Source organism: Sminthopsis crassicaudata, chromosome 1, assembly GCF_048593235.1.
Source record: "Sminthopsis crassicaudata isolate SCR6 chromosome 1, ASM4859323v1, whole genome shotgun sequence".
Classification (NCBI taxonomy): domain Eukaryota; kingdom Metazoa; phylum Chordata; class Mammalia; order Dasyuromorphia; family Dasyuridae; genus Sminthopsis; species Sminthopsis crassicaudata.
Window position 1 is genome coordinate 718,003,163 of NC_133617.1, and position 12,541 is coordinate 718,015,703.

At 32.6% G+C, this 12,541-nt stretch overlaps 1 protein-coding gene across 20 annotated transcripts in view; it reads right to left on the minus strand.

Annotated features, from left to right (window-relative positions):
- Positions 1-12,541, minus strand: part of CHL1 (cell adhesion molecule L1 like) — a 273,073-nt gene that overhangs the window by 96,837 nt on the left and 163,695 nt on the right. For all 20 annotated transcript variants that reach the window (XM_074284088.1, XM_074284083.1, XM_074284087.1 and 17 more), the window contains 2 exons: positions 10,981-11,089; positions 4,432-4,622 (listed from right to left, as the gene is read on the minus strand). In XM_074284088.1, the coding sequence (XP_074140189.1) occupies positions 4,432-4,622; positions 10,981-11,089 (300 nt within the window). The remainder of the gene's footprint in view (positions 1-4,431; positions 4,623-10,980; positions 11,090-12,541) is intronic.

Here is a 12,541-nt window from a genome sequence, read left to right on the forward strand (position 1 = left end):
TAGAATCCGAAGGTACATGCAACCTGGGCAGACAGATATTAGTGCTAACAATTTACATTCACTTCCCAGTGTTACTTCTCTGGGTGTAGCTACCTCAGTCCATCATTGATCAACTGGAAGTGAGTTGGCTCTTCTTTATGTTGAAGATTTCCACTTCCATCAGAATACATCCTCATACAGTATTGTTGTTGAAGTGTACAGTGATCTTCTGGTTCTGCTCATTTCACTCAGCATCAGTTGATTTAAGTCTCTCCAAGCCTCTCTGTATTCCTCCTGCTGGTCATTTCTTACAGAGCAATAATATTCCATAACCTTCATATACCACAATTTACCCAACCATTCTCCAACTGATGGACATCCATTCATCTTCCAGTTTCTAGCCACAACAAAAAGAGCTTGCAGGGATCATTTCACAAAATGCAGAACATGTTGAATTTTATAATCAGAAGACTAAGATTGGAATCTGCTAAATTCATGTGGGATATTATGCAAATTAATTAATCTCTTCACAATTCCCCATCAATGAACTAAAAGGATTTGACAACCTCTAAGATTCCTTCCAAATTTATATAAATAATATTTATATTGGTTTCCAAATTTCCTCAATAATCTGACCCTAACCCATATATTCATCATTCTCTAGTAGAATGTAAACTCCTTGAGGCTAGGGATTATTTCCATTTATTTTTCTATGTGGGACAGATCCATCCACAAAAACAATCAAAGACTCTCAGAGTAAGAAAAGCAAAAAGAGGTTTATTGTCATCTTATGAGAAAGGGCATCTCCTGTCTGAAAAAGTGTTTTTCAGTAAAGGAGTGCAAAGCATAACTCTGAAACCAAGATTCTATAGTATAAATGTAGAAGCCCCCTCCCCAGGCTGGCCTTTTTTCCTATATTTTGGGGGATTCCAATTTTAATTGCTGAAATCTAATCCAGAAACAAAAAAATACAAATAAATAATAAGAAACTCTTAAGTTTCCCTAGAGAATCAATATACAAGCAGATATAGAATTCAAAGAGGTTATCATCTTTAAAAGAATTACTTAAATCCTAATTAAGAAATAGTGGGAAATAAAAGGGGACAGCACCTGTAAATTTTTAGCTATCACTCTCTTTGTTATTATAAAGTCTCATTTCACAATTAAAAGTATACTTTAAAAACTTAAGGGTATATTCCCATGAGAGAGCATCTTTACTCAGTTAATTCCACACAGCCCCTACCCTAGGCTCTGCCAAAGAGACAACTTAAGTAGCTACTTAAGGTAGAGCACTGGTCTTAGACTCAATTAGACCTGAATTCAAATATACTAGTTGAGTGATCCAGGACAAGTTACTTCATCTGTTTGCTAAGAGGCAGTGTTAGAATTGTATTTAAGAAAGCCTGTATTCAGCTCTGGCTTCTACAAGCCCTGTGATTGTAAGTCACTTAATTTCTATTTGCCTTAATCACGTGGAGAAGGAAATGGCAAACCAGTCCAGTGTCTTTGTTGAAAGCAAACTTCCATGGATGGTATTGATGAGTTATGGTCCATGGTGTAAGAATAAGACATGACTGAATGACTAAATAGCAACAAGGCTTTATCAGAGTAACTGGCCATAGAATAGGTGACTAATAAAAATGTGAACTGAATTGACTTATCAAGAGTCTGTTTTTGAAGGACTATGTGTAGTTAGTAGCAACCACTGTCCACTGATGACAGATTTTCCTAGTATTTACATCATTTGGTTAACCTTTTTGCAGAAGAACATTATATATTTTGACTTCTTGTTCTGTTACTGAGCTGGCCTGGTGTGCTTTTGAATATCAGAGGCTCCACTTGAATAAGCTTGGCAAATTGCTAATAGCCCGCCCCTCATCATAGTGAATATGTGTTATTGGGCTTACAGACTGTAACAGCCCTGGATCCAATGTTCCCTTGTAAATAGATTTAATTTATTCCTATTTCCTGCATAGTACTCCATCAATCTGCTTAGAACAAAAGAGAAATAAGGCCGTTCTTTCTTCCAGCCCAAGAGCTCTCAATGACTTCATGCTAAGGAAGGACAGCCCACTCAGCACATTTCACTGTGGCCATTCACAGCCTCTGATAAATGAAAGCAACCACCCTTGCCTTAATTAAACACTCAAATCTCAAAGTTGCACGTATCAGCTAAGCAAATGGATCTTCTTTGGCTCATTTACATATAACAGGCAATAAGAACCGTATGCTATTATACCCCCCATCACTATGATAATAAGTTTACATCTGTCTTCAGAGGTAGTGCTCACATTAGAGTTATGCTTCCTTTTTAATTTCTTTTCCTCCTGAGAGAAAGAATACAGTTAGAAGATAAGAGTTGAAGCAGAATTTCTCATTGCTTTCATAATTATATTGCCCATCTCATAGAAATATCAAGATGGAAAAAATGTTGAAACTATAAAGTACCACATTAATATATTATTATTATTATTATTATTATTATTATTATTATTATTATTATTATTATTTCCTGTGATAAATTTCAAATATTTCAAGATATCCAAAGAAGTATTTGGGGTAAAATGCTGAACTTATACAGTCACAATTATTTATTAGTTGGCCATTTCTTTAATCTCTATGAATTTTGGTTTCTTAATTTACAAAATTTCAATAAGATTATACCTCACAGGGTTGTAATAATTATCAAGTAAGGAAATATATGTATATTATAGCAGATGGAGCATTGGAATTAGGATGAGAAAGATTCATCTTCATGAGTTCAAATCCAGTCTCAGAAACTTACTACCAGTGTGTCCTGGAAAAGTCACTTAATTCTGTTTGCCTCGAATTCTATATCTGAAAAATAATTTGGAGGAAGAAATGCCAAACTACTGCAGTATCTTTGCAGAAAAAAAGGGGGGCAGCTTGGTAGTGCTGTAGATAGAGTGCCTAAACTGGAATCAGGAAGATTTGAGTTAAATTCCATCCTCAAATTTACTAGCTATGTTACCCTGAGCAAACCATTTAGCCCCACTTTTCTCATCAAATAAAAGAGGTAAAAGAAGAAAAAGAAAAAAAAAAAGAAAGAAAAGAAAAATGTGATCATGGAGAGTCTGGCATGACTGAACAACAAAAGGATTTTATAAGCCATAAAGTGCTACATAAATACAATCTATTACTATCATGTTCTCCCTAAATCTTTTCTATCACCTAAGCACTTTGGATCACATGCTACTCAATCCCCACCTGACCCTGATTTTTCTCTTGTGTATACACTACAGATTTTTAATATCTTTCCTTAAATATGACATCCAGCATTTGGTGCCCATACAGAGACACTCCGACACACATCTACTAATGCTTTGTAAGAGAAAACACATCGTGGGAGACTGGAAGTGATTCATAAGAAATCTGTTTAATTCATTGCTTTATCTTTATCCTTGGAGAGAATGCAATTTTACAATTAATTTGTCTTATATAATTAAGGTTCAACCACTATCTCTTAACTGCAAAAAGTAATTCTGTCTTAAATTATTTCTACAAATTCTGGGCTCTTAATTCTTGCTTCTTAGATATGAATATATTTCAGAGATCTTAATTACAATTCCTTCATGCAGATCTTGACAATTATTTCTTTCCTATAAAACTCCCTCCTTCTCGCGCCCTCCTCCCCAATCTTTCTTCTCTCTATAGACACAGCTCTAAACTTAGGTCTCATCACTAATAGAAAATATTCTTTATGAACAGGGAAAGTTTTTTTCCTTGCCTTTGTACCCTTAGATATCATATTCCTGAAACATATAAAACACTAAATAAATGCGTTATGAGAGATTTCTTGATTATTTAGTTATGGGATTACTGCAAGAGATTGATAGCCCTAGTTATAGGGGAAGGAGAACACATGAAAATATGTGTGTATGTATATATGTGTATATATGTATGTATATAGCAACTACTACATGCCAAGCATTATTCTAAGAATGTTTACTTTTATGAATTTTTTTCTATTTTATTCTCACAACAATCCTATGAGCCATATTCTGTTATTTTCCCTCATTTTATGCAGAGGAAAATGAAAAGAACATAAGTTAAGTGACTTGCTTAGGGTCACACAGTTAGTGATTATCTAAGGCCAGATATAAATTGAAATCTTCTTGACTCCATGCTTACAGTGCTACCTATTGTGCTACCTAGCTGCCTATACAAACCACAGCATCTTCACAAGGAACTTAGAAAAGTCCTATTTTGTACAGGGAAATTTCTACCTTTAGTCATAGGACAATTTTAAACTTCAGTTCTTTCTACACTTCTCATCATCACAAATGCCCAATTTGAAGACATATTTATGAGAGATAACCATAAAGACTAATGCCATAATGAGTGCTTATTAAAAATAACCAACCTCCACCACAAAAATAAAATAAAAATAAATGGAAAAAAATCAAACATGTTTTACTTTGAGAAACTTACTTGGAACTATGAAATCAATTTCTTCTGACATGGCAGTTCCTAATTCATTAGATGCGAAGCACCGGTATTTTCCTTGAAAGTGAGTGATGTGTCCCTCATTTAAGATTTTGAATGTGCCCGTATTATTAGATGAAATGATCCGTGGATCAGAGAGGAGACTAAAGTGTTCTTCATTCTTAGTCCAGTGAAATCTGAAAGATAGAATTAACGTGAAATTTTAAAAATGAGAAATAAGAAAATTATGCTTGAATTTTAAAAATACAGCATTCAGTGACACAATTTTATTTAAAATGACAAAATATATCCTGTGGAAAAAATACAAACAAGACTCTCTATACATGTAGAGTGTAATAGGGGGACTTTGAGAGACATTATGAAACAGGGTGAGTCACTAGTGAAGAAAAAAAGACTTGCTAAAATCTATATGATTATGAGATTTATATAAATATAGAGACTGATTTATAGATAGAAACTGAAATAGAAATATTTAGATATTGAGGAGAAATAAGCGATATAGCCTTTAAATAGATATACATATATAACATCATAATTACATATAGGAATAAGAGATTTCATCATGTGCACTATGATTCAGTTTTATTTGTTTTTTCAGAGGTGATTATTAAAAACAAGGTGCCGACCCCTGTCCTGATGAAAGTACCAAGGCAAAGGTGTAAGAATGGAACATAATGAGAACTCTATCATAAGGGCTAGAGCACAAGATAGTAAATTCAGTCACAGTGAACAATGCTATTCACAAGAAAGAATATATGGTGAAAACAAGACCAGTCACTACATAGATCTGATATTGAACAATTGATAAAGTCAGTTCAAGTTATAACCTGTAGAGTATAACTTGTATGGTTCTTATATCTCTACTGTGCAAGAACCAGATTGGCTCCAATAGTCATAAGCAATTTAGTGGCCTGACCTGGCCAACAGACCCTCTTCCCCCCCCCCCCTCCCGGGGCAAGGATATAAGTCAGTCATAGCACTGTGCTATGTCTGTATTTCATCTATACAGGGAGGGAAATCTGGGATGAGGAAACTTCATTCAACAATGTGACTGGGAATGCAATTAAAGAGTTGCATGAAACATAATGCACATTTTGCCCCATATTATGCAGCCAATATGTATAGAAGCAGCATTGACTTCAGGTCTTTCTGGCTCTATGTCTAACTCTCTGTTATAACATGGACTACTCATCACAAATACACACACAAACATATATACAATACCCTGTGTATATATGTGTGTGTATGTATTCATATATGTAGCCTATATACTCATGTATGTGTGTATGTGTGTGTATATATATATATATATATATATATATATATATACACAGTGTGTGTGTGTGTGTGTGTGTGTGTGTGTGTGTGTGTGTGTAATATACATTTCTATCTCTATGCACACACACACATATCACAGTTGCTCAATGACAAATCTGTTTAGTGGCTGGTCTTGCTCTCACCATGTACTCTTGGTCTGATAAAGAGTATTCTTTGTTCACTGTGGACATACCCAAAGCTTTGAAAACTAGGAACAGTGACAGCTATCATCTTCTTCCTCATTATGTCCCTGAATTTACCTAGAGCCTCATCTTTTTTTTTTGTCTTCCTTAGAACTGAAGCATTGGAAATTTCACTGATTTCAGTTCCCTTATTCTAGATCTATTGGAAACTGTCCATCCATCTGCTTCTATTTTGTCTGATTTCTTTACATAGTTGTTTCTTAGATTCTTATTTTTTGGCACTCGACCTTCATGCCCATCTGGAACAACCTGGCCAATCAACTGTTGATTTTGGCATCCCCCTCTCATGTATCATTTTATGTTCAGGCTTCCTTTTTTACTCATGGCTACAACCTTCTCTCATCCATTGTTCCATGCTGGTTCTCCTACCTGGTTTTATGGACTTGTTAACATTGTTTCTGTAGAGACATATGTAGGTGGAGAGATATATGGATATGTATTATGTGTATGTGTGTATCTATTTATGCATACATGCACATATATTCACAATATATGCACTCAATGTGTATGTATATGTACATTTTGGTGTGTGTTCATGCGTGCATATGTTTATATGTGCACATATACCTATATGTGTGTTTATGTGTGTATATATATGATATCTTCATTTCAGAACTCCCTTTAGCAGCTCTTTATTCATAATAAGAAAAAAAAATCTTACATGAATTTGTTCCCAGACTCTCTTTAAAATGAGCTTTTGTTGCCAATTAGCTTGTATACCTCTTCTATATTCATTTCTACCTCTTTGTCTTTGATCCACCTTTTCCTGCACTCTAAAATATTCTTACTTTACTCCTGCAGATATGTGAATCTTTTAAAGGCCATCACTGCATATTTTGGGGAATCACTGTTAGACTCACTCATTTTATGAACAACATGTGGTCTTGGAATGATCCCAAATAGTTTAATATAGTTGTTGTCTATTCCAAAGCTTTTTTTTTAATTAATATTTTTTATTAATTTTTAATAATTATAACATTTTCTTTGACAGTACATATGCATAGGTATTTTTTTTTTACATTATCCCTTGTACTCGTTCTGTTCCGAGTTTTTCCCCTCCTTCACTCCACCCCCTCCCCTAGATGGCAGACATTCCCATACATATTAAACATCTTATAGTATATCCTAGGTACAATATATATGTGCAGAATTTTGTTGTTGTTGTTGTTGCAAAGGAAGGATTGTATTCGTATTCCAAAGCTTTTTTAAAGTGCTGGTTGTGACCCCATATGTAGTCAGGTAACTGAATGAAGAGGTTGTGAAATTTTGATTCATTATCAGTAAGTGTTTTATTTCTATTTCTATTTTACATACCTATATATTCAGGGTCATATAAAAATCTCTTGAGCAAAAAGAGTGACAAGTGGAAAAATCTTAAGAAGCCCTTGTCTATACAGCTAAACAGGAAGCTTCTGGAAGTGAGGAATACAATTTATATTTCTTTTTTTTTTTCTTTTTTTTTTTTTTTTTTTTTTTTTTTTGCTTTATATTTATCTTAGTTTTTAATCCAGACCTTTGATGAATAGATGAATGGGCCCTCATGGAAAGTAAAGGTCATGAAGAAATAAAGAATAGTGATTAGATTATTACCACTAAAAATGCTAAAGTTTTAATTTTGTTCATTTTCTATTAAGATTAAACATTAAATACTGCTGAGTTAAATTTAATGTTCCATTGAGTTATCAAAATATGATTTAAGGGGTGTTGAAAACATAATCGAGGTATAATGTCTCCCAGAGAATGTTTAACATGCTGTCAAATGATCAATTTTCATTAAGGATGTGTCTCTCTTAGATGGATAGGAAGTCATGAGTCTGATCATCTGTAAAATGAGAAAGTTACATGAAATGATCTTTAATGTGCCTTCCAGGTCTCAAATATAATCATCTTGTGATTTAGATATCTCAGTGTATGAATTTATTCAGTATATGCATTTCTGAAGAAATATGTGTAAATTGAATTTAAAAAACGGAATCATTTTAAAGTAGACTTCTAGTAATTAATCAATTATTTGCTAAGCAACTAGCTATTTCCAGGCACTGTGTTAGCAATGTATACAAAGTTTAAAAGAGTCTCTTCTTGCAAGCAGCTAATTTTTTTTTGTTTGTTTTTTGGCATGGAATTGGGATTAAATTAATAAATTAAAGTGAGCAATTAAATTAAGACTTGCTTGGGGTCACATAGCTAGAAAGTGTTAAATATCTGAGTTCAGATGAGAACTATGATCCTCTGGACTTTAGGGACAATGTTCTACTCCTGTGCCATCTAGTTGCCCCAAGCAGCTGAAATTATGATGGAGACATGTATACAAAAATCATATGCAAGTTGAAAAATACAAAGAATGGCAGGGATGGTACTAGCAATTCAATGGATTAGGAACAGCCTCATGCAGAAGTGGTAGTGTTGAGTCATAAAGGAGGGGAGAGATATGATGAAGTGGAGGTAAAGAGGAAGTTTTTTAAGGTAATGTATATGGTTAACCAGAGTGAAGGTACAAAGAAGGGAAATGGGATATTGTGTATAAGGGGCAAAAAAAAAGGTTACTTTGACTGACATGCACAGCATTAGAAGGAGAGTATGTCCAAAAGTTATGGGCAAGTTGCATAAGGCTTTAAGAGCTAAAAAAAAAGGTGAGATATTTTATCATAGAAGAAATATGAAGCCACTGATCTTGAATTTATTGTTTTGGTGAAGAAATATTTTGTTAACTAAAGCATTCTTGACACTAATTCAGCATGTCATAGCATTCTAATTCATCATTTTTCCCAACTAATTTTTTTTTCACAAAGCAATTTAAAATGTAAATAATACTTTGAAACAATGAGTGCCTGAGGAATTTTGGTGAATTCATAATATGACTGGTATAGTACTCCTTATGCCAATGTTGCTCATGGCTCCACCCTTATCCTTCACCTCCCCTTGTTTCATTCCTGTTTGATACTTGCTCATCATTTTCTATGAAGAACATTATATCCATCATGGAAGGAAGGAGGGAAGAAAGGGAGGAAGGAAGAAACCCTAACCCTACATTTACAAAGATGTCACTAATGACAAGGTATGAACAACTTTGGGTTGGAAAAGCATTCATTGATTTTTTTAATTATTTAATACTTTCCAATTTGTTGGCAAGTAACTTGGAAATGTATGATAATTCTCTTATTAATCTTTTAAAATATGAAGTTATTTTCTTCAAATTATGTTTTTTATTTTGTTGAAATTGTGTTTCTTTCTGGTTGTATTTATGGTATGAAGTTAAATGTGGAAGTTAAGTAATCCAGGAGTATTAAAACTTATGAATTACACAAAGATTGCATATTAAAAGTAGTAAAAACTAAATGTATTCAGAGAAATAAGGGATTTTAAGCCCTAAAGTTGTGAAGTTATATGTATATATGCATTCATTCTTTTCATAGACATGGCCAAAAAAGAAAAAAATAATCTTCATTTAGGAATCAACTATCTAATGCTGTACTTCTTTTCTAATTTACCTAGATATCAGATAGAAAATATACAATCTATCAACAGGTACATATTCAATTTTTCTAATTCAGTAGTATTTACAAGAGGTTGTATTCTATTGGCAAAGATTTTAAGAATCGAATATGATCTTTAAATCATGATAGAGCATCAAAGTAGAACTTTTAAGAAGAGTTTAAGATGACATTTAAGCAAATCATTTAATGTACATATTATATTTCATGACCTTATCAGTCTAGAATTTAGACACAACATGTATTAATTTTATAGTGATAATACTTAATGTGATCAAGGAACAAATTATCTTTCTTGTCCAAATCTCTTTGAAATGTAAATATTAATTTTATATCATATGTATATTGTGCTAAGACTTACAGAACACTTTCTTTACAGTCTTTTACTAAATATTGGATTAAACTGTTGAAGCAACCAATAAACACATTATCAGTTCCATTTTTCAGAAAAGTGCTCTAAATTTTTTAGTTGCCCCCTAAGTGATAAGTCCATTATTGTATGCACAACAAACATACAAGCTAGGAAATTGATCCAGGACCACTAACTCCTCCAAGTCCAGAGCACAGTTCCCCAGATAGCACTTCATTTAATATAGTGATAGTAAAAAACCAAAAAAAGATGTACAGATACTTGATATACATCAGATTATGGTACCTTGGACTTGGAAAAAAGATATTTGTTGAATTTCTGCCTCTAATGCATACATTCTATGTAACTTTGGGAAGGCTATTAAACTTCTTAGTGGTTCAAACTACTTGAAAATTTTATAGAAGAGTTTCTTGTCAGAAGTGATATAGTTGAACAAAATGAGGATTATCTAACCCATGTAAAAAGATAAGACTGAAAGGAGATAATACAAACAATTATCTCTGAAAAACATCCACCACTAAATTATTTTAGATTCCATCCATTTGTTGCACTAAAAAAAGGAGAGAAATAAGTATTGAAGCTGTGATTTACTGGTGTAGACACTGTCAAGAGAGAAACTTCCTGTCTCGAAATAGGTTAGAATCTTCTCTTCAAGTAACAAATTAAAGATTTGCCTAGACCAGAGAAAAGAAAATTGTATGATTGTTAATGATTTAGAATCCTGTTTTGTGCTACATATTTAAAAATGGATTTAATTCAGTGATCAGCTGAATGAATATTCTGAAAACAATTGTATATTTATAGACATGTGCATTATGATTTAAAAAATAAATCCATTATGATTTATGAAGTTTTAGAATGTTACAAATGGATAGTACTTTAGATCATACAATTCATTTTAACTTTATAGATGAAGAACTTGAGTTGCAATAAGTTGAAGTAACTTGGTCAACATCACATGTCAAATTAGTGCAACATCAGGATTAGAATCCATCTTTTGATTCCTTATTCAAGATTCTATTTTGAAGTGTAAAATTCTTAATTTGAACTGATGTAGTTTCTAGTGCAACATGAACACATCAGAGTAATAGAAAAATAGATTTAAAGAAATATTGTACATTCCCTAAGTTTAATCCTATATGTTAATACTTACGTTGGTTCTGGATTTCCTTTGGCTTCACAGACAAACTGAAAGTATTCGTCAAAAGGAAATGCAACTTGTACTGTTGGCTGTTCTGTGGTGATCGTTGGGACCTGTTTAACTAAATTTAAAAATATACATTTACTAATCAGACTTTGAAAATCATGTTAAAGCTGACACTGCAAGAACTATAATCATCTTTGCTGACTATCATGCTTGACAAGTAAAAGAATCAGCAAAAATTCAAATATATCATTTCACAGTTAGAAAGAATATTTTATGCTTTCAAATCCTTTTACTATTCATAGTCTTCTCTTACTCTATAATTTATTATATATTTTCTTGCAAGTTTTGAACAAGTGCTTTACTTGAGAACTGTATAGAAGTTTAACTTTTCTTCATCTCAAGTTGGCAGAACATATTTGGAAAGAATCACATTTGTAAATAGAGTTTCTAATGAGTTCTTTTTAATATTTCTGCTTACCAATAGGACCTGCTTAATATGACATCGAAACATTATTGTCATGTTTAAAAGCAAAGATTCAGTGCTGAAAGACAATGTAAAAGTTAGTCCAATTTATTTACAGGTAAGGGTGATTGATTACACAGAAGAGGTGTAAGTCATTAAAAGTAATACAACTAACACAAGTTGGAACCCATGGGTCTCATTTGTGTCTTAGTACTCTTTGCGACTACCTGCCTCTATTTCTGTTTTCTTTCCATTTAAATTGAACTCACTATACATATTTGAGTCATTACTATTTGTGGTCAGAAAATAGTTTTTGATTATAGTCAAATTTACAAACCACATGGCTGCAGAGGTTCCTCAAAATGAAGACTGCTGCTGCTGCATGAAATCTGTTAAGGCTAGTAAATAATTAGTGATAAGGGTAATAGTAGTAGTGATAGTGGTGGTGTTGGCAGAAATTTAGTAGTTGTAGCAATAGTAGTGGTGGTAGTAGTAAAAGTAGAAGTAAAAACAGCAGCAGAGATAGCATTAATAAAAGTAGCAACAGGATATTGAAGTGGTAGAATGGCTAGAATTCAATACTTATAATCAAGAAAACCTAAGTTTGAATCTTAAATACTTAAATACTTAACAATTATAAGACCAAAGGCAAGTCATTTGATGTCTCTGTATGTCAGACTGTTCACCTATATAATAATAGCCTTTACATTTCAGAGTTGTAATGAGGACTAAACAAGCTGACATTTGTCAAACTCTTAGCAAAACACAAAAATATAAAAATTCTAGGTATAAGGATTAGCAATACACTAACAGCCGCAATTGATGTTTATATGGTGTTTTAAAGTTTGTAAAAAATTATTTTAATCCTCCTAACAACCCTGTGAGATAAGTACTACTTTATCTCAAAAGATAATGGAATAATTATATAAAAGAAAACTGTAGCTGAAAATACTAAGTGATTTGTTCAGTCACAACATAGACAGTTTAGGAGAAACTTACAGAGCTATAAAGAAGGTATAAATTTTTGAGATTTAGTAAAATTATTATTATTAATATTAATTAACATTTGTCATTAATATTAATTTTTGTGAGTTGATTTTAATC